The sequence below is a fragment of the Cervus elaphus genome, chromosome 23, assembly GCF_910594005.1.
Source record: "Cervus elaphus chromosome 23, mCerEla1.1, whole genome shotgun sequence".
In the NCBI taxonomy this organism is placed as follows: Eukaryota; Metazoa; Chordata; class Mammalia; order Artiodactyla; family Cervidae; genus Cervus; species Cervus elaphus.
The window spans coordinates 58172757-58196741 of NC_057837.1; the positions used below are offsets into that span (position 1 = coordinate 58172757).

The 23985-nt window shown below is 54.8% G+C and overlaps 1 protein-coding gene across 2 annotated transcripts in view; it reads left to right on the forward strand.

Moving 5' to 3' along the window:
• Window positions 1-22589, forward strand: part of PMEPA1 (prostate transmembrane protein, androgen induced 1) — a 57311-nt gene extending 34722 nt beyond the window's left edge. For both annotated transcript variants that reach the window (XM_043884915.1, XM_043884914.1), the window contains exons 2-4: window positions 14787-14941; window positions 17855-17908; window positions 18400-22589. In XM_043884915.1, coding sequence (XP_043740850.1) covers window positions 14787-14941; window positions 17855-17908; window positions 18400-18948 — 758 coding nt within the window. In that variant the 3' untranslated portion in view covers window positions 18949-22589. The remainder of the gene's footprint in view (window positions 1-14786; window positions 14942-17854; window positions 17909-18399) is intronic.
• Window positions 22590-23985: the final 1396 nt, after the last annotated feature.

Sequence of the window (23985 nt, forward strand, 5' to 3'; positions counted from 1 at the left end):
GGGCTGGAGTAGCCTCACCCACGGGGTGGAGACCGTGGAGCGGCAAACCGCTTTCGGGGAGGCGTCTGGCGTCTGGGAGGCTTGTCACTTGCCCTCTGGGATTTGTTTCGTTCATCATCCGAAAAGGAAAGAGGAAGGGATTCATGAGCACCACAGGGAAAGATTGGACAGATTTAGACACCAGACAGTCTCAAACACACACACAAACACATGTGCATACGTGCACCCACAGGAGACCCTCAGAAAGACAGACAGCCCAAAGAGAAGGACATACAGACACAGGAAGTCAACAGTGGGAGACAGATGCACAGACACCCTCAGACAGACCCTGACCTGCGGATCCTTGGAGAGAGGCAGAGACGGACGCTGATGCTCCCACCTGCTGGGGTGTGGGGGGCGGGGTTCTGCAGGGGTGAGGTCACCCCCCCACCTGAGCTCCTCCCAGCCAGGGGTCCATGCAGTGGCCTCCTGTCAGTGTATCCCTCCTTGGTTCCTAGAGCCCCCACCCAACCCCCCAAGCCTGTAAATAAACTCTCCTGGGTCCGGACTCTCCTTGGACCTGCATCCCACATCCAGGTGATGAGCCATCCTACCTCCCTGGCCAGCATGGATGTGTCACCTTGCAGTCTGGCCCCTGGTGGATCGGCCTTTGCCAGCTGCTGCTCTTGCTACGAGACAAGAGGAAGTGAGCCAGAGTGAGGGACCTCTTCAGCTGGGGCTGCCGGGAGGCGGTGGTTTGTGCTGTGGCTTTGTGTTGAGTTTCTGGTCCAGAGGACAGCAGTTAGGATACCAGGCCCCACGTAGAGGTCTGTGTGAGTTCCAAATCTCAGGTTCCCTGTCCGTGTAACAAGGGTGCCATAAGACTAAGCCCCCCCAACCCTGGAGCTGCTGGGAAAGGTCCGTGAGGTGACAGCTCAGACCTGGGAAGTCCTAGGAGCTGGGGCCATGCCTGATGTAGGTGTGTTGTTAGAATGAATGGCCTTGGGAGAGTCCAGACCATCAGTCGTCTGTCCCAGAAATAAATTTAGCCAGGTTTCTGGCAGCACAGACCTGAACCCTTTTGCTGTGGAGAGTAGGGTTTATTTATCACCCTGAGAAACCTCAGTTCCCAGAGTCTGGGCCCAACACATAGCAGATGCTTGGTGAATGTGCTGCTGGAATGATCGTGTGGGATAGCAGGGTGGACCACAGAAAAGAACATCCCTCATGGAAAATAAGATCACACAGGCCCTGGGCGTTGTGCATGGGGTTGTGAGCAGACTGCTGCTGTCCCCACAGGTGCACTTGTGTCTCCATAGACCCATCCCCCCTCCCCTGCCATCTGCACCCCCGCCCAGGGCAGGTCCCCTCCTTCCACAGCTTGCAGCCAGCCAGTCTCCCTGCATCAGCTCCTACATTTCAAGATGTGCTAGTGAGCTCATGTCTAAGTTCAGGGTGCGCGTTGAGGGCTCTTCCTCAGGCATACACGGCCACCTTCTTGCTGTGTCCTCAGATGGGCTTTCCTTGGCATGTGTGCAGAGGAAGTGAGTTCTGTGATCTCTCTTCCTTTTTGTTTTTTCTGTTGGCCACACTGTGCAACTTGCAGGATCTTAGTTCCCGGGTGCAGTTCACAGTTCAGTCGCTCAGTCGTGTCTGACCCTTTGCAACCCCACGGACTGCAGCACACCAGGCTTCCTTGTTCATCACTAATTCCCGGAGCTTGCTCAAACTCAGGGATTAAACCCAGGCCCCAGCAGTGAAAGCTCTGAGTCCTAACCACTGAACCACCAGTGAATTCCCTTTGATGTCCCTTTTCATAAGGACACTAATCCTATAAGACCAGGACTCCACCCTTGTGACCCCAGTTATTCTTCATCACTTGGAGGCCCCATCTCCAAATACAGCCACACTTGGGAGTTATGGCTTCAATGTATTATTTTGGGGGGGACACAGATTCAGTTCATAATACAAAGTACCCTTCTGCTCCAAGCAGAGGATTTGGGAAGGCAGGTAAGAACTGCCACTCCTTGTTGGTTGATCTTAGCACCAGCCCCCCACTGTAGGTCTACATCTCGAGCCCCTGCACTGCTCTGGAGGTTCCAGGCTCCTGGCTGCTTGCCTGACTGTGTGTTGACCAATGCAAGTTTCTTTGCTGCCTGAGCCCCAGGATAGGCGAGATACCAGGGAGAGACCAGTAAAGGGGATGCCTTCTTCCTTGGAGCTGGGAGTCCCACATGGCGATGGCCAGGGTTTGGCGCTGTAATAGGATGTAAAAGTTGCTCTGGAGCAACCATAGCTGGACTTTGAGGGTTGAAGAGGAATCCTTCAAAGACTGGGCAGAAAGGCTCCTGCTTGCCAGTCTCATGCTGGCTCTGGGGAAGCTGCAGGACAAGGAGACCTCATGCTGATGGGCAGACGGACAGTGACAGTAAGACACAGACCAAGTCATGACACATGCATTTTCTTGGAAGTCATAGCAGATAACCTGGGTGTTATGTGAGAGAGCTTACAACTGCCAGAGAAAGCCAGAGAAGGAAGTGGCCGCAGGGGCAGTTGGAGCTGGGGTCAGGAGCTGAATTAGGAGGAAGAGGAGGCGAGAGGGCGTCCCAGGCAGGTGGATCAGCCTGGGCAAAGGCCCCGCCAGAGGGAAGCTGAGGTTCTGCTCAGAGGGCACCTGAGATGCTGCCGGGCCGAGAGGACCAGGAGGCGTGAAAAGTGGGAGGCCAGGGTCCCAGGAGAGGGTCACGCTAGTCCTTGTGAATAACAGCTGATGCTTATGGGCTACTTGACATGTACTGGGCGCTTGATAAGGAATTTAGCCATGTCCTTAGGTCACACATCTGGCCATGGGTAGATCTGGGGTTTGGGTCCAGGCAGCCAGCTCCAGGGCTTCTGCTCACCCTGCTCCTGGTGTTTGCTGAATCCGATTCAGTTCCAGAGAGCCCAGGGGTTCAGGAGAACCCATTCTGCTCTCACAGTTTCTCCGGCCTCTCCTGCCATGTGACCTTGACCATCACTGCATCTCCTGCCTCTGCCCTGGGTGAGACCTAGAATAGCTGGGCCCCTCGTGGTCCTAACGGAAAGGGGCACCCCCGGCTGGCGCTGAGACCCCTCCTGACCAAACCGATCCCACCGACCCCGAAGGCCCCCAGCATGTGGCCGCCGTTTTGACGGAGGAGCTATTGAGCAGTGGCTCAATCCCGGCTGCATTGTGGGCCGATTCAGAGCTGAGCTCTTTGTCAGAGAGGCTTGGAGACTGAGCCCCCTTCACTTCCCCTCTTCTGGTGCTGCCCCCAAGCCCCTCCGAGCTCATGTTGGGAAACACCAGGCTCTTGAAAATCAGTAATTGAGAGAAACACTGCTGGTTTCCAAGGAGCACACGGTGACTCCCGAGTGGCGAGGGCAAACCAGAGTCACCTTGTCACCACGTTTGGAAACTCACACACACACACACAAGCGCACGCGCCCCAGTCTCTTTGGTATGTAAATTAGGATTGGTGAAACTAAAGCTGTCCATATTTGTTATAAAAAATGCAAACAATGTAGAAATACAAAAAGTATAAAGGGTAGATGACTTCTGTCAGTAGTCATCATCATGAACAATTTGATTTTTATCCTTGTTTTTGCTATAAAAATGGGTGCATATTATAGATACTGTTCCAGTTTCATTATTTCTGCTTGGCAATAATTGCAAAAATAGCCATCCCTCCTCAAACCTATATAGGTCAGCTGTTCTCAGCCACGCATGGTTCTGTGTTCCCCAGGAGACACTGGGCAATGTCGGCAGACACCTCTGGTTGTCACAACTTGACCGTGATGGTGCTACTGGTTTCTAGTGGGCAGAGGCCAGGGATGTTGCTAAACATTCTACAGTGCACAGGCCCCACCGCAGAGAATTATCCAGCCCCAAAATCTCAGTAGCACCAAGGCTGGGAAACCCCACTGTCAGATTTACCTGTCTTTTTGTGTGTGTGTAATTTTCATTGGAGTTTAGTTGCTTTACAATGTTGTTAGTTTCTATTATACAGTAAAGGGAATCAGTTATACCGATACATATATCCACTCTTTTTTAGATTTCCTTCCCATGGAGGTCACCACAGATCATTGAGTAGAGTTCCCTGTGCTAAACAGTAGGTTCTCCTTAGTTATCTGTTTTATACATAGTGTATATATGTCCATCCCAGTCTCCCAATTCATCCCACTCTTCTTCCCACCTTGGTACACATAGGTTTGTTCTCTACGGCTGTGACTGTGTTTCTGCTTTGCCAGTACGTTCATCTGTATCATTTTTCTATATTTGACATGAAAGTGATATGGGCTTCCCAGGCGGCACGGGGGCAAAGAATCCACCTGCCAATGCAGGAGACGCAAGAAACACGGGTTTGATCCTGGGCTTGGGAAGATCCCCTGGAGGAGGAAATCGCAATCCACTCCAGTCTTCTTGCCGGGAAAATTCCTTGGACAGAGGAGCCTGGCAGGCTACAGTCCATGGGTTCGCAAAGAGTCAGACATGATTGAGCATGCATAAGTGATATTTCTTTTTCTCTTTCTGACTTAATCTCACTTTGTATGACAGTCTCTAGGTTCATCTAAGTCTCTGCAAATGGCACTATATTGTTCCTTTTTATGGCTGAGTGGTATTCCATTGTATGTAGGTATCATGTCTTTTTTATCTATTTCTCTGTCAGTGGACATGCCTCTATGTCGTGGCTGTTGTAAACAGTGCTGCAGTGAACATTGGGGTGCATGCATCTTTTTGAACTATGGTTTTCTCTGGATACATGCCCAAGAATGGGATTTTTGGGTCACATAATGGCAAGACAGTGAGATACGTATATACGACGGTTAGTTGAGTGGAATTTAGATGGTCTCTGGTTGTTCACAGTCACAAAAAACCCTGCAGAAGTGTCCTCATACGTGTATGCTCTCAGGTCCTTCTGCGGATTTTTCTGTTGGATACAATCTTGGAAGTTAAAATTGCAAGCTGGAAAGGTAGCGTGCCTTTTAGATTTTGATAGGTCCTGCCACGCCGCCCTCCAAGCTGATTACGGTCATTGACACTGCCACCGCAGACAGCTCACTCACCCACGCCTCCTCTCCTCAATTAACAAAGCGCATTTGATTTATTTTAAATAACTTTCCGTTGCACCTCCGTGTCCATTGACAGACACCGCTCTCTCTCACCGCAAATTCACTCCATTCCGCCAATAACTCTCGAACGGTGATTGATATTTTGCTGACAGTGGGTGTTTAAAGATGTTCGATGTCGGTGACAACAGGAAAAAAAATCCCATTAGTTCTTTCCATTTGGGTAATAGCAAGAAAGATAAAAGGCACGGCTTTGTCTTTCCTTATTGAAGGAGCGTTTAATCACGAGGCTCTAAAATGATTACACAGGCCCTCTGCTCGCCCTGGAGTTGATTTTACCTCCCCATTCCCACACACACTTTGAGACTCAGGGCTCACCCATCACCCAGCTGCAGCCCTCTCTCAGGTGACCTCCTGCAAGGTGACCTCGGGATGTGTGGGCTGAAGCCCAAAAATGAGTGAAGTGCTGCACACTTTGCCACTTGGGTTCAAGAAGGCAGTTTGCCTACATGCAGGACTAGGCATCTTACTAGTTAAAGGAGATGCACAGCACAGAAGGGTATGTGGGACTGATGACTTATCGTTCACATCCTTTAAACCTGGCCCTGTATTTGTTGGCTAATTAGTGCACCTTGACTGTCTGGTCCCCTGGGCTTCCGAATGCTTCCACCGACACTGGGACAGACCAGTGTGGAGCCTTCTCTGTTAGGCTCTGCTGGACAGGCTACAGAGCTGAGATCTGGTGCTCCCATCCTGAGATGCTCTTGAGCAGAGTTGGGTAGACAAGAGTTGAGAGGGTGATGCCTGCATGCTGGGGAGCTCAGGGAGGGATCAGGGGGAAGCCCAGCAGGAAAGTGTGTGTGTGTTCATGCATACTCTTGTATGCAGGTGCAGTCCAGCGGGGGAAGAGGGAAGGGAGGGAAGCAGTCAGCCAGGCAAGGAAAAGCTGGAGGTGGCTCAGGTGGACGGAAGGAGTGGTGTGACTGTGGCCCATCTTCTGTCGTCCCGTTTGCTCTACCATACAACACTTTCATCCCCAGAGTGGCCGTCAGTTCAGCCTGTGCTGGAGAGAGACAGGAGACAGTCTCACAGGGCAGCTTTGTGTTCAGCCACACTTGTGTCCCCTTTCCAGGCGAGGGGACTGGATGACCACCTGGCACCTGGGTATCACCTTGGGCTCCTCAGCCAGGGCACCATGGAGGGGCGGTCAGGCCCTCGCCTGCCCCACAAAGAGCAACCCTAGCTCAGCACCTAAACTCCCAGGGCCCATCAGAGGCACCCGAGGCCAGGGTTCTACTGCCCTCAATCCCACGCTGAGGGGCTTGACCCAGCCTCCCCTCATCCCCTGAGAAGTGCTGCCAGACCCAAGATGACAGCATCTTTGCCAGGACCTCTGGGAAGCCCCATTCCGGGGATCAGCCGCCTGGTTTGGAGACCGACAGACGCTTTGTCTCTTACTGTCAATGTAATCGCACGTGCTTGAAGGTGAGTGTGCAGGAGTGTGTATTACAAGGAAGGAGCCGTCCCCTCTCCGGCACTCCCAGGGTAACCATGCCTGGCCCTTGGGCCATGTAGGTGCATGTAGTCACTCACAGAAGTATGTATGCATCACCCGAATCACTTTTATTTTAAAATATACACGTCTGTGCTTTTAAACAAGGATGGTCCTGTCTCATTGGATAGCTTCTCTTGCTCAGGGAGAAGCACAGATCTGTGTACAATTTGTCATTGCACACAAATCTGCTGGCAGTGCCTTCCTTGGTTGTGTCAGCCCCTTGGAGGGGGGACGTTTAAGTGGTTTCCAGGGATTTTGCCTTTTCACCTGCAGTGGGCCTTCCTGCATGCCTCTTTATACTTGAGAACGCTGTGATCCTTTATGCCATGCATTTCTTGTGTGCCTGCTCTGGGGAAGGTGCTGGGGATACAGAGAATGAGCGATGGACCACTGGCGTTCTGGGAGGGAGAGGTGCAAGCCCCTAATGAGAGCTACAGAGAACCGTGAAGCAGGCTTGGGGCATGGGTCCCAGGGACCAGGGCAGACACTGATGCAGACAGGATGCTTCCTGTGAGCATGCTTCCTGAGTAAGTGACACTGGAATGGAGACCAGGAAGGAGCAAGCACAGGCTTGTGGGTAAGACCATTCCAGACAGAAGGAGGGGCTCATGCAAAGGCCCTGGGGTAGGCTGTGTTTGGGCCCCTTACAGAGCACAGGGGCTTCCCTCCCTGCCTGGTAGCTCAGACAGTGCAGAATCTGCCTGCAACGCAAGAGATGCTCGTTCCATCCCCGGTGGGGAAGGTCCTCTGAGGAAGGGAATGGCAACCCACTCCAGTACTCTTGCCTGGAGAATCCCATGGACAGAGGAGCCTGGTGGGCAACAGTCCTTGGGGTCGCAAAGAGTCGGACACAACTGAGCGACTCACACTTTCACTTTTTTTCAGAGAGCACAGAACAAAATTCTCATTAGAGCAGAGAGAGCTAACGGCAGAGAATCCCAGGAAACCTGCATGTGGAGATAAATACCCAGGAGGTGGTTTGTCTGGTCAGGGGTTCTCACTTCAAAGTTTTGAGAGATTGTTACTTTGCTTTTCGGAGATGCTCCCAGCTTGCACTGTCTATCAGCTATGGTGCTGGCAGAAGGACCCACCTTGCTGGGTCTTCTCCAGCCACTGTGATTCCACCGCCCAGCTCAGGACAGGTGTGGCCCAGGGCCTGGGGTTCTGGGTTCCACATAATGAGGCTTCCCGGGTGTTCTCCTTGCAGAGGTTCTGTCAGCCTGAGTCTGTGGCTACAAACTGACCCACACAGTTCTCACCACAGCCACATGGGACGGGGAATGGGTCAGCCCTCCTTGTTCTCGCCCCGAAATGAGGACACTAAGTGATGTGCCTGAGGTCACAGTTAAAGTGGCAAAGTTGGGATTCGAACCCAGGAATCTTGGGGGCACACTTCGTGTTCTGAATCAGTGCCCTGAATTCTGCCATGGGCAGCAATGCGTGGAGCCCCGGGCCCCAGTGCAAGGCTTGCCCCGGCCCCCCCACACACAACACTGGACAGCGTCATGGACAGTATCTCATGGTTATGTGCTCCGCTATCAGGCGCCTGGCGCCCAGCTGCATGCTTGGCACAGAGTAGGGGCTGGGTAAGCGTACAGTCTGTCTTTAAAAATGAGAAAACTGGCCTAGATTTCTGCCCACCTCCCGAACCTTAAGAGAAAGATCCGTTCTTTTACTTACAAACGGTCTTACCCTAAGAAAATCAATGTGCCGTCAGGGGTGTTTGAAATGGCACCAGGAGTGATCAGAAAGTTATTCCTTTGACGTCTGGTTCAATTTTATTTGAAATTCCAGGTGGGGGGGAAGGAGCTGGGTTCTTATTCAAATACAGTGGGGGGGGGAGGGGCAGTAAATGAAGTGGCAGGAACCCCAGGCTGGCTGGGGCTCCTCAGAATGACAATGAGGCCTGCCCCGGCCAGTCTCATCCAGGCAGGCCTAACGAGATTAGATTTTCATAAATTTCAGACAGTGCCAATTCCTAATTCCTCAGTGTGCGGCCAGGAGGCCAGACAGGGCCGCCTGCACGGACTGCTTGTTAACCAGGGAGCGCGCCGGCTGCTCCTCCGCCCGGAGCAGACACAGGGCGGGGGGGTGGGGGGGGGGTCGTCTGGTCTGGAAACCTCCTGTGGGCTGGCAGGAGCTGGGTGGACTCTGGCCCAGCTCTCCAGCCAGGGAAAGAGAAAAGATCTCCCGCATCCGGCTGCTTCTCTGACGATTAACTGAAAACACAGTGACGGTTGTGCCCACACGGTGCATGGCAAATTCTGCACCAGCCCTCTCCCCATTTACAGCCGAGAAGCAGCCAGCCAGGGGTTTGAACTGAGGCTCCTGCGTTTGGTTTAAGTCTGGCTCCATCACTCAGAACAGGGGGCCATAAACTTGGTTGCAAAAGAATTGCCTCTTTACCTTAACCACCCCTAACAGGAACATAGGTACCAAACCACAGGGCATCAGCAGCTACTTGCAGTCTGGTCGCCGGTAGAAACCACAGACTTCCTATTCATGGAAACCTGCTGGGTCGCATTTAATGTGATAGTATCCCAGGTCACTTGTGTGATCCTGTTATGTTCTTCCTATATCGAAAGTCTGGTTCAGAGTTTGAGAACTATATTTTGATAGAATTGGGTTCCTTTTAAAGCCTCATATGAATTTTTATTCAGTTTAATTTTATTTTAAAATGTGCATTCTGAGAGCTCATCCTGGCTCCCCCAGCTGCTGGGGAAGGAAGCCATGGGGTCAGGACTGCACTCTGACTCCTGGCCTGACAGAGCCGAAACTGCCCCTCGGGAGTTTGTGGGGACTAAGTGGGGAGGGATGTCCTGTCCTGGGCAGGTGCTTATCACTCAGATAGAGACAGAGGAGAAGGCAGCTGTGTCTTTATGCAGTTTCGTGGGAGGTGCCCAGAGCTCCCCCAAATGCATGGCACGAGGCCTATCTAACAACCATCCTGTGACTTTCCTCTGTGCTGGTGGGGAGGTGGGGACCACTGGCCAAGATACTGGCTTCATGGACCACATGGCAAGTGATACTCTAGGCAGTGTTGATCTACCCTGGCAACCAGTCCCATTCCACACGAGCGCCTGACTTGAACCAACACTGTTCCTGACATTCTGGGACTATGGTACCCAGGACCATTGGGTGTGGGGCTGTCGCCCTAACCCATCCCTGAAAGCACAGGCTTGGGGGTCTGGGGTCTTGAACTGTGTGGCCTTTGGCCAGTTATCTCCCTGCTCGCAGCCTCAGTTTCCTCATCTGTAAAGTTGGCGGCAGGGGTCATATTGGTGTCTATCTCACAGAATGCCGCTGAGGGTTCAATACGATGATACCCAAAGAGATTCGGGCCACACCTGGCCCTGAGGGGGCTCCCAGACGCTACCCCTCACTGGTGTCAGGCGAGCTGGGAAAGGACCAGAGACGCCCGTATGCACACCTCAAAGTGACTGCATCCGTCTCTGGAGGAGGAGACACAAAAGCGGAGTCTGGCTGCTCCAATGAGGCGGACGAATCTGTTAATTTGAAGTTATTCACGAGGAAAGAAGACGCTCAATTAAATTAGAGTGACCTTACTTTGCATGTGGAAGATGGGCTTGGCCACCCCCAGAGAACTTGCCGCATCCATCACCGACCCCAAGGGGGAAATTAGCAAGAAAAAGGACAGGACCGCTCCCCCACGGTAAGCAGGCCTGACGCCCTGAACAGAATGAGGGAAGTGTGATGTTTCCTCCCCAAAGGCTCCTGTTCTCTGCGCAGGTCCTCGAAGCAGGGACCGGTGCCCGTAAGTCCAGCCACCACCCTGGGTGACCTTTTCTGCCTGACCCTGGGACAGAGGCCCGTGAAAGCATGCTCAGTGTTTCCAGGGCATCAGCCTGGATGAGGGGTGCCTGCTGTCCCAGAGGCATGTAGAGGGTTGTGACGAGGCTAACAGTGGATCACCCACTGACTCCTGCCCTGTTCTGAGCCCTTGACACGCACTTTTTCATCTTTCCTGGAGCTCTCGGGGGTGCATATGCCCAGGGTCACACGGCCAGCAGCTGGCAGATGCAGGCATCTTCTGAGGTGTTCCCCCATAGGAGGGGGAACTGACAGATACTTCGGGAAAGCTGGGAGCATTTAGCAGGAGATAAAGGCCTTTTCCCCTCTCGTTCCCTCAAGGAGGCTCTGGATTTGGGATCGGCCCTGCCGTTTGATCTGGAGGGACTTCTGTCTGTGCCTTGGTTGGCTCGTCTGCACAGTAGCATGGTGATGTGTGAGAGGTGGGCTCAGCGCAGGGCGGTGCACGTGTTGTACATGTTAGCATCCTGACTGTAGTCCCAGTGAGTGGTTGCTATGACAACAGGGAGTTTGGGCTGGGAACCAGCCCGCCACCCCCTCCTGCTCTGATTCCCCTTTATTTGTGACCAGGCTTTGCTGTGAGCCCCGTGGTCACAGGAGACTTGAACTGAGTGGGGGGCAGCGGTTGGACCTATCTCTTCCGCCAGTGTGCTGGGCACTTGGCCCCATGTCCAGGTAAAGGGAAGCCTATGAGATCGAGGACGCTGAGGCAGGATCTGTGTGGCTCCGTGTCTTGGGGGCTCCTCTCTTGGCTGGAAGTCTAGAAGCCACCCATCCTGCAGACTTTGGCTGCTTGTTGCTTTTAAAACTCTTTGACTATGCTGCCAGCGTTAAAGGCCAGGCGGCTTCACCAACAGTTTCTAGGTTCTGGAGAGATTGGCAGTTTTGGCTGCACTGGCCCAGCCTGCCTGGGACTGTCTGGTCTGCTGGGGTTTCAGCTAGCAGTGCATGTCTGGAGCACTCTGTGGACCTGATGAGGAGGAGCTCTTGCTCGATTAATGATGCCTGCAGTGGAGCAGGAGTGAGGAACTGGGCATAAAGATCCACAGGGGCCAGGCAGGTGAGGTCAAGCAGAACTATGGCCCAGGTGGAGCTTGGGGCAAGTGGACAGCACAGCCCGTGTTAAGAGGGCCACCCACAGCTCTGTTTGTTACTTTGGATGGGACGGGACTATGGATGCAAATGCCCTTAGGCCCCCCATTTGCCCCGTATTCCAGCAGATAACTTTCTGATGCATGTCCCAGAGAGGTGGGTTCATGTCCCCTGAAGGCAGAGTCTCCAGGAAGGAGACTCAGACTTTCACACTCAGGGTATGAAAGTTCACTGTGCTATCCAGGGGACCAGAGCCCCCTCACCCTATGGCCAAGGTCAAGACACCCAGCCTAGGCTTATTTTTGCCTTATGGGTTGGATGAATCACCTGCTGGCTGGGGGGCCTCTCCTGACCCCCTCAATCCCCCCGTCCCCGTGCTTCCGTGTCTTTGTGCATGCTCAGTGGCTCACCTGTGTCCAACTCTGTGTGACCCCAGGGACTGTAGCCTGCCAGGCTCTCTGTCCATGGGATTCTTAAGGCAAGAATACTGGAGTGGGTTGCCATGCCTTCCTCCAGAGGATCTTCCTGATCCAGGGGTCGAACCCATCACTTATGGCTCCTGCATGGGCAGGTGGAGTCTTTACCACTAACACCACCTAGGAAGACCCTGTGTCTTTGCACACCCTGGAATATCCAGCTGGGTCCTGCTTGACCCTCTCTCTTCAGACATGTGGGTTTGGACTGCCCTTGTTTGCTTTGGCTGGTGTGCTAGGGAGCCCCTACTAACCACGGTCACCTTGGTTCAACTCATGGTTCCCTGAGTGCTGGCCATGTGGGCCCCCACACAGCCTCCCCCTTCCACGTGGGGAAACCGGTATGGACTCAGAGTGAGTGAGGGTCACAGAGCCAGCCTGGGCATCCCCATGGAGTGCTGTGCCGGCCCCGGACCCGCCTCAGGGACTCTGCAACCCTTAGGAGTCTCCCCTCCCTTCTGGCCACGACTCCAGGCCTCTGGCTTCCAGAATAGAGCCTGGAAGCGCTTCGTGGTCTCCTGAGAATTTCGCCCCATCGTCCCCCATGTGGATTTGTGTGCGGCTGTGGCCCAGGAACCAGTGTGGTCGCGTTAGTGCCTTCAGCACCCTGGGCTCCTTTCTGGGGGTGATTCTCTGACACTGCACCCCAAAAATCAGGTCCTCCCGCTCTTTGGGGGTCGGGAGAGCTGTGGGCTGTATTCACGCCCACTCAGCCCATGGGGCCTCATCTGTTGCCCCATTTGGGCGCCTCCAGCCCAGTTGCCTTCACCACCAGATGTCACCTGGAGGAGGGCAGCGGCCTGGCTGGGAGCCTTCAGGCCACAAGGCCTGGGACGGAGACACAGACACCTCCCTTGCTTCAAGTCAGGCGTGGGCAGGGCCCCTGGAGATGGGCGGAGGAGGGCAAGGGTGCCTACCCCCAGGCCCGGGCCGGGGTGAAGAGTGCACGCTGTTGGGGGAGGGGTTGCAGGCCCCTCTGAGGAGGGGGCGTGGGTGTTGCACAAAGCCAGCCTGTGTGTCCCCTGAATGGGCAGCTTTATCCCAGGCCCTAGCGCACAGGCCCCGGACCAGCCTGTCTGGGGAGGCAGGAGGTGTGGCCACAGCCACTGGGCTCAGGCCAACGTCCTGGCCTTTGCCAGCTCAGGCCCCGCACCCTCCTGGCGGGAAAGGGAACGAGTCCTTCTGAGGGTTTGAGGCTTGTCCTATTTCCCGCCAGGCGGGGCCCAGCCTTCTCAAGCATCAGGAAGGACTCACCAAAGTCCCTGGCTACTTCATTGTCCCTCCTGGTCCCTCCCAGGGCAAGATAAGGATGTGGCTCCCACCCCCACCCCCCAGGTTGGAGCCAGGGCCCAGGCTCCAGATGGAATTCTGGGTGCAGCGGTGGACATCCAGTGAGGGAGTCAGCAGCGAGGAGCCTGTCACATGACCTGAACCTGGGTCCCCTCACCTGTGAGACGGGATGATGAAAAAGCACCCGTATATACGCTCAGCCCTGCACAGAGATGCTCAGCTCTGGCACATTCTTTCCCTATAGTCCTATGGACTGTAGGATATTAAGCAGCACCTTGACTCTCACCCTCTAGATTTTGGGAGCACCCTTGGTTGTCACTAGTATCACCAGTCTGAGCCACTAGTGTCCTCAGACATTGCCACGTGTCCCCTAGGGGGCAGACCCACTCAACTAACAGCATCAGGCAGACTTTGGCACGTCTGGGCAAAAAGGTTTAACATGGTGGGAGAAGGTGGGTGTCCTGCAGAGCCTGGGTAGGAAGAAGGGGTGCCCAGGGCTCCAGAGAGGGCTGTGGGCGGGCTGCGTGCGGAGGGGTTCTACTGAACCAGCAGGAATGTCCACCCGGGACGCGTCGATCTCCCACTGGAAGCGGAGGCTGGTGACAGAAGGGGCTGCCCTCGCAGGCTCTGGCCGGGCCCCCGGGTGAGTGGCACATGGCACATGGTGACACAGCGCACCTCACTGCCTGCTTTCCAGGCCCCACCTTCGCCCGCCCCCACTCCTCCAACTTCCGTGTGTCTGTCTAAGAGGAAGCGCTGAGTCAGTGGCCCCGAACTTGAACCTGTACCCCTGGGGAGACCTCGGCTAATTGCCTGTCAGTGCCGGGGCAGGGGGAGGGTCTTCCTGCCTGCCCTCTGGGATCTGGGGAGGCACATTTCCTGGCTCGTCCATGGGCAGCCTTGGACCAGGGGAGGCTGGCTGTGCCCCCGGCCCCCCCCCCGCAGCCAGGTCACTGCCCAGGCCCCCAGCCTCTCACCCACCACTGCTGGGGGCTCTGCTGGCATGGCGCATGGCCAGCTGCCAATCGGCCCCGACACAGACCCGCTCGAGTCAGCAGAAACCGGCCCGACTCTGGCAGGATCAAAATAACCTCTTTCCTTTTCCAGCACTTGAGGGTTTTTCCGCTTTCTGGGGGGGAAAAAACAAAACAACCCGAAAAAAAAGAAATGAGAGTTGCAGTGTTTGCAACCTCCCAGAATGTGGTTTTTCTGAGGCCTCTTCCTGGAGGTGGGGGTGGCCCTCATACCCTCCGGTCCTGGTCGAGGGTGGTGTCTCTGTGCGTCTTGTGTGTATGATAAATATGTCTATGCGTGGGTGTGTTATCTGTGTTTGTGTGTATGGGTGTGTCGGAGTGTTGGGGTGTACAGGGATGTTGGGGTGTGTGTGTGTTGGGGTGGGTGGGTGCTCAGGAAAACTGCCCCGAGCCCCTGCCTGCTCTGGGGTCCCCAGGGTCTCACGTGTGCCCTTGGTCTTGCAGCGGAGCTGGAGTTCGTTGAGATCACCATCATCGTGGTGGTGGTCATGGTGATGGTGGTGGTGATCACGTGTCTGCTGAGCCACTACAAGCTGTCCGCTCGCTCCTTCATTGGCCGGCACAGCCAGGGCAGGAGGAGGGAAGATGCCCTGTCCTCGGTGAGTGCCTGAGCTTCCAGGGGCCTGGACGCCCCCATCAAGTGTGCGTGGCGTTGGGGTTGACTGCTCACAACTGGGGCAGACGCAGCGGCTCCCAGCAGGGTGGGACCTCGCCCTCCCCCAGATCTCAGCACCCACGGCCCCCGTCATTCGCCTGCGCCTTTGGGCCGCCCCTGCCCGCCGGTGGGTGTTCCTCAGCAGCTGCACCAGGAGGCGGTGCAGAGTCCATTACTAAACAGTTTCCATCTCCACACCTGTGAGGCGGAGTGTAACAACCTGGACAGGAGCAGCTGTGACCGGCAGGCTGCGGATCACAGAGAGGGCAGCCCGGGGGCTCTGCGGGGAGCACGTCACTGAGCCTGTGTTGGCCGGGCGCTGGGGGAAAGTGAGAGAATCAGGCCTGGGCGGCCAGTGTGGCCTCTCAGCTCTGAGGGACACCTCTGGTGCCCAGAGTCTGTGGGACTGAGCCGCGTCGGGCTGGCAGGCCTGTTCCTGGCAGGTTCGGGCATCTCCGCCTGTGTCAGGCTTCCGTGCGTCACCAGGCTGCCAGGGCGAGGAGCGTGTTTGCTCAGGTCCCTCGAGCGGGAACACGGGGTGCACCGACCCCGAGGCCCCGTGTGCCCGGAGGGCGCTCTGCTACTGCTTGGAAGCATCTAAGGCTCACCTGTGGGTTTATTTGCTGTTGCCCAAGTGATGGTGCCAGCAGCTGCACTGCCACATCTTACAGAGGAGAAATTGGGGCTCAGAGAGGTGGGAACACTTGCCTGAGGCCACACAGCTTCTAAGCGACAGCTTGAGGCCTCTTTTACCCCTGCCAGATCCTGGTGCAAAAGAGGGCACTTTGGACAAACGGGAAGACCGCAGCCCGAGCTGTGCTCCAGGGCAGCATCTCACCGCTTCCGAGCCTCAATGTGCACATCTGTAAAATGGGAGGGGCTCGCCTCTCTCCTGCACCCCGCCCCCCACACGGTCATAGGAAGGGTGATGTTAGTGGTGAGAGCTGGGGAGATGGCAGAGGTTCCCGTGTGAGGGATCCTGGTCACCATGGAAAGGGGACAGTTGTGTGGGCAGCACTGGGACTTCGTGCCCAGATGGAGGCCAGGATCCAGGTTCTGTCTGGTTCCTGAACATCTGAGGCTAAAAGAAAGTACCCCTCGACATCTACCAGCCACCTGCATGGGCCCCTGGGGATGCCCGGCTGGGTAAACACAACGGCTTGTTAGACCTGAAGTAGGTGTGGCGGCTCCCCTGGGGCCCCTGCTAGACAGGGCACATCTGCAGAGTCTTGGGGCCCCGTGACCTCCCAGAGGAACCCAGAGACAGCCGTTGTCTGCTTGGCGCAGGGCCCACCCCTGACATGGCCGTCCTGCTGTGGCCTCTTTTCAGGGTGACCCCTGGGAGTTCATTTCCTCATCTGTCAGAGGGTGGGGTTCATGTTCAGGTAAGCCCTGTGCCCTGAGACTGCATGTCCCAGCTGGCGCTGCACCAGAGAAGCTAGAAAATACCGCATGATGATGACAACGGAGATGCCAGCCACTGCAGTGACAGACTGCAGCTTGAAGTCTGCAGTTGAGGGCAGGTCGGGGGTCACCTGGGTATAGATAGACCTGGGCCAGCTGCCCGCTCTATCAGGTTCTCTTGGCTCATCCCCATGGACTCTTACTGTGGCTGCGTTCACCCAGCAGCAGGCTTGTTAGTGGCGTGACAGACCCCCTGGCCCTTGATGGAGTCGGCTTTCGGACCCCTGATCTAGATGGGGAAGCCATGGGCAGGCTGGACAGGCTTTCCAGGGATGCTTTTAGGAAGAGAAGGAAGTGTTGGGGAGTGGAGGGGGCAAAAGAAGGAGCTGCCAGAAGCAGCATGTGGGTCTGGCACTGGTACCTGGAAAGGTGTCAGGGCCATTCACTGAGTCAGGGAACAGGGTAAGTTAAGACTCAGCCGGTGGGCAGGTGCAGGGCAGCAAGCTGATGCTGGGTTACTCACAGCGGGGCCGGGCTGGCACAGGAGCAGAGATGCTGTGGGAGCCTGGGGAGGGGCCTCTGGTGGGTGGGTGGTCCTTGGAGGCCTCCCTGGAGGAGGAGGTGACCTCCAAGTGCACAAGTTGGGGTTAGTCAGGTGACAAGGATGGCGGTGATTCTGGGGTTTGCAGTGGGGCCTCCCAGCATTGACTGGTGTATTCCTAAGCTCCCTGGTGGAGACTCCCTGGGCTAGTGGGTGGGCAGAGATGGTTTGAACCTGGGATGGAGGGCCTCACAGAGGGGTTTTAGGCGAGTTCACATTGATCCAAGCTGACCTTGGCTGCTTGCACGGCTCTCCAGGGCTCCCAACTTGAATGGGGAGCAGGTGGGTGTGCTTCCTCTGTTTTCTTGATGCCCCTGGGCTGTGCCAGGGGTCCACCCGGGGCCACAGAGCCTGCTAGGGCCGGCTTGAGTCTGAATGAGTCTGGAGGCAGCAGAAAAAGTTTGGATCCCAACCCTGCCTCTTACCAGCTGGGCTGATGGCATTCAGCTACACCGTGTTTTGTCACGAGAGTTGAGTTAGTGCGTTAAAGAGCTGAGCACAGTGTCTGGCACCAAGGCATCCCTAACATCAGTACCGAAACGGCCTGGGTGACCATATTAACAGTAATGGTATGTGTCTGCCCTCTGTATCCACACACCGGGAATAAACTACACCCCAGAGAGTCTGTGTCGGCTAACTGCTTTCCTGATGGGACGGTTTTGAGACTCACAGAGCCGCCTAGCGGCCACATAAGAAATTGCACTCTTCCAGGCAGCTTCCCCCGCTCCCCATCCCCCAAGACTGCAGGTGATAACCGACTGACCTGGGGACCCTCAAGAAAACAGGTCCCCAAGGAAACTTTGGGGTGATGGATATGTTCATTATCTTGATTGTGGCCTTCTACCCATACAGGAAGGATGCCTCTGGCCCTCAGAGAGCACGGTGTCAGGCAATGGAATTCCAGAGGTGAGTCCTAGCGCTGCCTACCCTCCATCACTCCCGCAAGTGATGGAAGGGGACTCCCTTCGTCCCCTGCCCCCAAGGCTGCTGTCGTGGACGGCCCTCTGCCCGGTAGCTCCCCTTCCCCAGGCCGGAGGCACCTCCCCTGTTAGTAGAGTGGCTGCTCGAGGCCCACTCCTACTCTTCTCTGAAGAATCCTCCTGGGCAGCTGGGATGGTCCCCGCTGGGACATTGTGCGCTCCCCACCCCCAGCAAGCAGCCTCAGTATCTGCTACACCGAAGGACTTGGGCTGCCCGTCTCGCCACTGTGTGACACTTCAGGGCTCTCCAGGCATCAGGCGCTGGACTCCGGGCTCCGCTCCCTACCCCCATCCTCACTCCTCAGAGAGCAGAGTCATAGGCAGCACCCCCACCAACACCACAACACCCCCACCCCACCCCCGGCTGGGCCCTGCTGCGCTTGGGGGAGGGACCCTCACTTGGCTCTTGCCCTCCAGCCGCAGGTGTATGCCCCGCCCCGGGCCACCGACCGCCTGGCCGTGCCCGCCTTCGCCCAGCGGGACCGTTTCCACCGCTTCCAGCCCACCTACCCGTACCTGCAGCACGAGATCGATCTGCCGCCCACCATCTCGCTGTCGGACGGGGAGGAGCCCCCGCCCTACCAGGGCCCCTGCACGCTCCAGCTGCGGGACCCCGAGCAGCAGCTGGAGCTGAACCGGGAGTCGGTGCGCGCACCCCCGAACAGAACCATCTTCGACAGCGACCTGATGGAAAGTGCCATGCTGGGCGGCCCCTGCCCCCCCAGCAGTAACTCGGGCATCAGCGCCACGTGCTACGGGGGCGGTGGGCGCATGGAGGGACCGCCCCCCACCTACAGCGAGGTCATCGGCCACTACCCCGGCGCCTCCACCTTCCAGCACCAGCAGAGCAGCGGGCCGGCCTCCTTGCTGGAGGGCACCCGACTGCACCCCGCACACATCGCCCCCCTGGAGAGCACAGCGGCCTGGAGCAAAGAGAAGGATAAACAGAAGGGACACCCCCTCTAGGAGTCCCGAGGGCGGGCCGGGGCCGCAGTAGGTAAAACCGCAAATCACTCCGCACTTCTTGAAAGAAAAGAGAGAGGAGGCCGGGGCGACACACAGAAAATGCGACGCGTAACCATCCTCCTCCCCCCTCCCCCACCTCTCTGTGTATAAATATTTACGTGTTCTGTCTGGTCTGAATGCACAAGCTAAGAAAGCTTGCAAAAAAAAAAAAAAAAGCAAAAAAAAAAAAACACACCCCACGTTTCTTTGTTGAGCTGTGTCTTGAAGGCAAAAGAAAAAAAAATATTCTACACTAGTCTTTTCTGTTTCTAGTTGAGCTGCGTGCGTGAATGCTTACTTTCTTTTGTTTGTTTATGATGATTTCACTTAACTTTAAAGACATATTTGCACAAAACCTTTGTTTAAAGATCTGCAATATTATATATATAAATATATATAAAATAAGAGAAACTGTATGTGCGAGGGCAGGAGTATTTTTGTATTAGAAGAGGCCTATTACAAAAAAAAAGTTGTTTTCTGAACTAGGAGAGAAAAAAAAATGGCAATTTTTGAGTGCCAACTGAGAAAGTGTGTATTACCTTGTAAAGAAAAAAAAAACTACAAAGCAGGGGTTTAGAGTTATTTATATAAATGTTGAGCTTTTGCACTATTTTTTAATATAAATATGTCAGTGCTTGTTCGATGGAAACTTCTATCCACGTGTGTCAAGAGTTTTAAGGGAGAAATGTCGGGATTTCCCAGTCGACTTCAGGCAGAGCGTGGGCTCCACGCTGGGCTGGAGAGAGGCTTCCCAGGGCTGACCTCCTGCACAGTGGAAGCTTTCATCTAGTGATAGGTTATTACCTCGGTCTACATTCCCTCCTGAAGGAGACGTGTTTAGCCCTCCTCTGGGCCACGACAGCCTTTGGATCGCAAATGAAATAGGAAAAGTTAACTTCAGGCCCCAAGTTCCAGGAAGGTGGGCTTTGCTCTTCCCGAAATGAAGATTAACTGTTACTGAAGGAATCTTAGTTTGTTTGTTTTTTTTCTCTCTTCTTTTTTGAACCATGAAGGTCCCCATAGGAAGGGGCTCGCCAAGGTGCTCCCTGCCTGCATCGCCAGGGCCCTGCCAGAGGCAGTTAGGTGGCTCAGGCATGCCGGATACTTTGGCAGTTCAGTGGCCCCACACTGCGCCAGCTGAGGTGGGTGCAGCCTGCTGGCATGTAGGAAAGGCCCAAAGGACTAGCCGCGTGACCTCACCCCTGTCTTTATATCGGTTCTCACGTAACAGGCCCATAACCAGAAGACCAGAGACGAAAGAGCGGTATGCCCAGGTTTCTCCCAGGACACTGCGAAAGGGTGAAAACGAGAATAACCGTCAAACCAACACAGACTCAAGCTTTAGGATGTAGAAGCAGAATTCTTCCCCTTCTCCTCTCTTTTCGCATTTCATTCCCTTCCCCATGGAAACCATCGTTTTTGGTGTCTTTGTGTGTCTGTGTTTTCACAAGCGTCTTTGTCAGACACAACTCTTGTTTACCAGGATTTTACCGCTTAGATATTGGTGGGACCCCTCGCTGGTGGCGTGCGTGTGTGCAGATGGAGATGATGGGGAGAGAGTTGAGCAAATGAGAGTCCTTCTTGCCACCAAGGACGGGCTCATATTCCATGGGGTGACGCCCCCGGCAAGAGAGTAGCCCCCCACCCCGCCCGCCCGTCCTGCAGAGGTGTCTCTTCATTTTCAACAGAATCCCAACTAGCCGGTTGACAGAAAAGGATAAGAGGCAATAACTATTGTTTTAAACAACCTTTTTTATTACTTGAAAAACTTGAGAACAGTTTTGAAGTTCTGACCATTTGAACTATTTCTATCATGTACCTTTTAAGAACATGGTGACCAATAGGTGACCGAGGTGTCTGAGTGCCTGCTCACCAGCCTGTCAGAAAGTTCTGGTCCCTTGAAAATAAAACCTGCCTCTCTGTGGGGTCTTCAGCCTAACCTCTGCCTCTCTCTCTCAAAGATTCTTTGTAAAGGTCACTCATGCAGAGACATCCCTAGAGTTTGTCCTGAAAGGTACAGGGACACATTTATAAAGTTTTTTAAAAAAACGTATCTTTCCTTTATGTGAAGCATCTCCCTAGTGCCTTACTGAGGAAGCGGTTGACCCTCCTGTCCTCAGGCAGCAGCGTTCCTGGACAGTGCCCCTACTCACCTGGGCCTGCCTTCCCACTCGTGGGCGACAGAGGTGACTGCTTTAAAAACACACCCATCACCCTCGTGCGTGTCCCACCCGCCCTCCCTCCACCCTGGCTGTGCCTCCCTTGGGCAGGCCACCCCTCCAGCCTCCTGTCTGTACTTAACTCCCATCTGGGTCAAAAAACCTAGATGCGGACCTTGTTATTAGCGTTAGATGAAGGCCAGACCGAGGTGTCCCCAAGGTCCCCCTGAGGTCCTTCCTCTTGAGCCAAAACTTGCATCTTGTTGCTGGGGTTGGGGGCGGGGGAGGTGTGGTCTGCATTTGCCAGATGGTTGATGAATTAGAAAAGGAAGCAGGGGAGGGGGTTACTGACTTCAGCTGGCTTGAGGGCAGAGCATCCCCCTCCTTGTGCCCCAGTATTGCAGTCCAGTCCTCAATGCCACAGCATCATGCCTGGGCTCCGTGCCCAGCAGACGACAGTTGCAGAAGTTCACGGTGGAGCAACTTGTCGGGGCCAGGGCACCTCCCAAGAAGACTACGGGTGTGTTTCTGCAGAGCTCTTGGTTTCCCTGCCGAACCCGGAGCCCTGAGGATACATCCTTCCTCTTGGTGTTGGCAGTCATGCTCTTATTCTTGAAAAGCCTTTGAGCATCCCTTGGGAGGGCCCCCTTTTCCAGGAGAAGGTGGAAGGGGAGGGGTGCTCGGCAGTGGCTGGTTGGAGGGGGACCAGGCTGGGCTCAGAGAAGGTGGCGGAGCTCAGCTTTTTCTACTCGCGTTATTTCCCTGTTTGTCCATCATCACGTTTCCTCTGGAGGAAAACTTTCCCCCGCAAAGCCCAGGTCTACACAGACGGCCTTAGCAGAGTGCACTCAGAGCCGTCCGCGTCCTCACGTTTTTGCCAGGAGCTGAAAGTGACTCCCCTCCACGTCTAGCGAACACCGGGGCAGGCTGAGGACCGAACCCATTCCCCTCCTTGTCTGTCTGCTCTGTGAGTTGTACGTTTCAGAGAATTTTTTTTTTTCCCTACATGCAACACCAAGCTTCCAGATCCATAAAACATCCCGGTGATAAAGGAGAGAAAAATATTTTGTTCAGTTTGGTTTTCCGGAAACTGCACTTCAAATTTTGCTGTACTATAGAGCTCAGAAGGACCCGCTGCGCCCTCATTTGCCTGCCTGATTCCACGGTGGTTGTGCTGATGGCGACGCTTTTACGTTGCTCCCTTGGTGTTGGAACCGCTCTCTTTTACAGCCCCGTTTCCCGAGTTCTGTTCAAGTTACATGTGTGTAAACTCCGTGGCACGCTGGGTGCAGTGCCCACGTTGCTGCTGCGTAAGACTCTGTATTTGGATGCCAATCCACAGGCCTGATGAAATCGCTTGTTGTGTATCAGTAATCATTAGTGGCAATGATGACATTCTGAAAAGCTGCAATACTTATACAATAAATTTTACAATTCTTTGGAGCCAGGCTCTTCTGCTTTCTTGAACTGCGATGCTTTCCCCTGTCCCCTCTGCTGCCCTCAGCACCAAATCCTGGGTGCCTTTCGAGGGCAGGAAGCACATTCCTCGGAGCTGTTGTGTGGCCTTGAGCAATTCCATCAACCTCTCTGTTTTAGTTCAGGCAGCATTCAGGGCGCTCAGTGAAAGCACTTGCACAGGCAGGCATTGGGTCTCATGGGGGTAAAGAGTTTGCAAAACATTGTATATTTCCTCTTGGGGTATCATCTGCCAGGAAGTGATGAAAACTGATAAGGGATGCAAGAAACTGTCTCAGGTGGGGCTCTTCCCAGAGGTGTGTACTTGTGTGAAGATACGTATCAAGGTTGTGCTCCCAAGGGAGACAATGAAGGGAGTCAGGAAAAGGGCAGAGGGAGAAGTTGTGCAAGGAGGACTGTTTTAGGCAAAGCCCCAGCCTCAGGCTGATCTCCAGGGAATCTGTGGGAAGCTCTGAGATGTGTATCCATGCCCCCTCCCCCCAGGAGAGGCAGTCTCTCAGATGCCCTGGTTCTTCCTGCCTAAGAGAGGGGGCAGAAAGGGGTCCCCCAGGTCCCAGGGTGGCCCCCTGAAGACGTTTCCAGGTGCAGACCCTTAGCAGCCACTCGTGGAAGCAGGGATGACATGCCAGAGGGTCTGGGTGAGGCAGTGCCCACTACACTTACTGTTCTTATACTTCCCTGGTGGTGCAGATGGTAAAGAATCTGCCCACAATGTGGGTGGACCCAGGTTCGATTCCCTGGAGAAGGGAATGGCAACATGCTCCAGTATTCTTGCCTGGAAAATTCCATGGACAGAGGAGCCTGGCGCGCTATAGTCCATGGGGTTGCAAAGAGTCAGACACAACTGAGCAACTAACACTTTTCATGTCTGGTCAAAGTTGTTTTTCTTTTTTTCTAATCTGCCAAAACTGAGTTGATCTCCAGGGATGAACACTTTGGCCTCATTCCAGGGTTTTGTAATCTTCTGGGCCATAGAGCCCTATGATCAGAACACACCTCTGCCTTACCTGTTCCCCTTATCTAGTGAAGATAAGCCTCAGATTATAAAGAACTGGGGAGACACCAAGAGAGCTCATTACTCTCGGCTGGTGAGAGTGGGGACCACGGTGCTGTGCCCAGCCCAGCTCTGGAACCCAAGTGCCTCTCACTGGTGGCCACTCCCCTTGCTGACCCTCGGTCACCTGGTCTGCAGAATGGGTTAACAGCAGTGCTTGTAAGGCGGGGTCTGATTGGATAATGCCAAAGGGTGCCTGGCAGACGTTAAGTATTAGCCACTTATTAATAACAGGCTCTCTGGGACAGTTTTCATAATACTTAATATCCCTTGAAGTTTCTGGATTAGTTTTCAGGTCCCAAGCACACA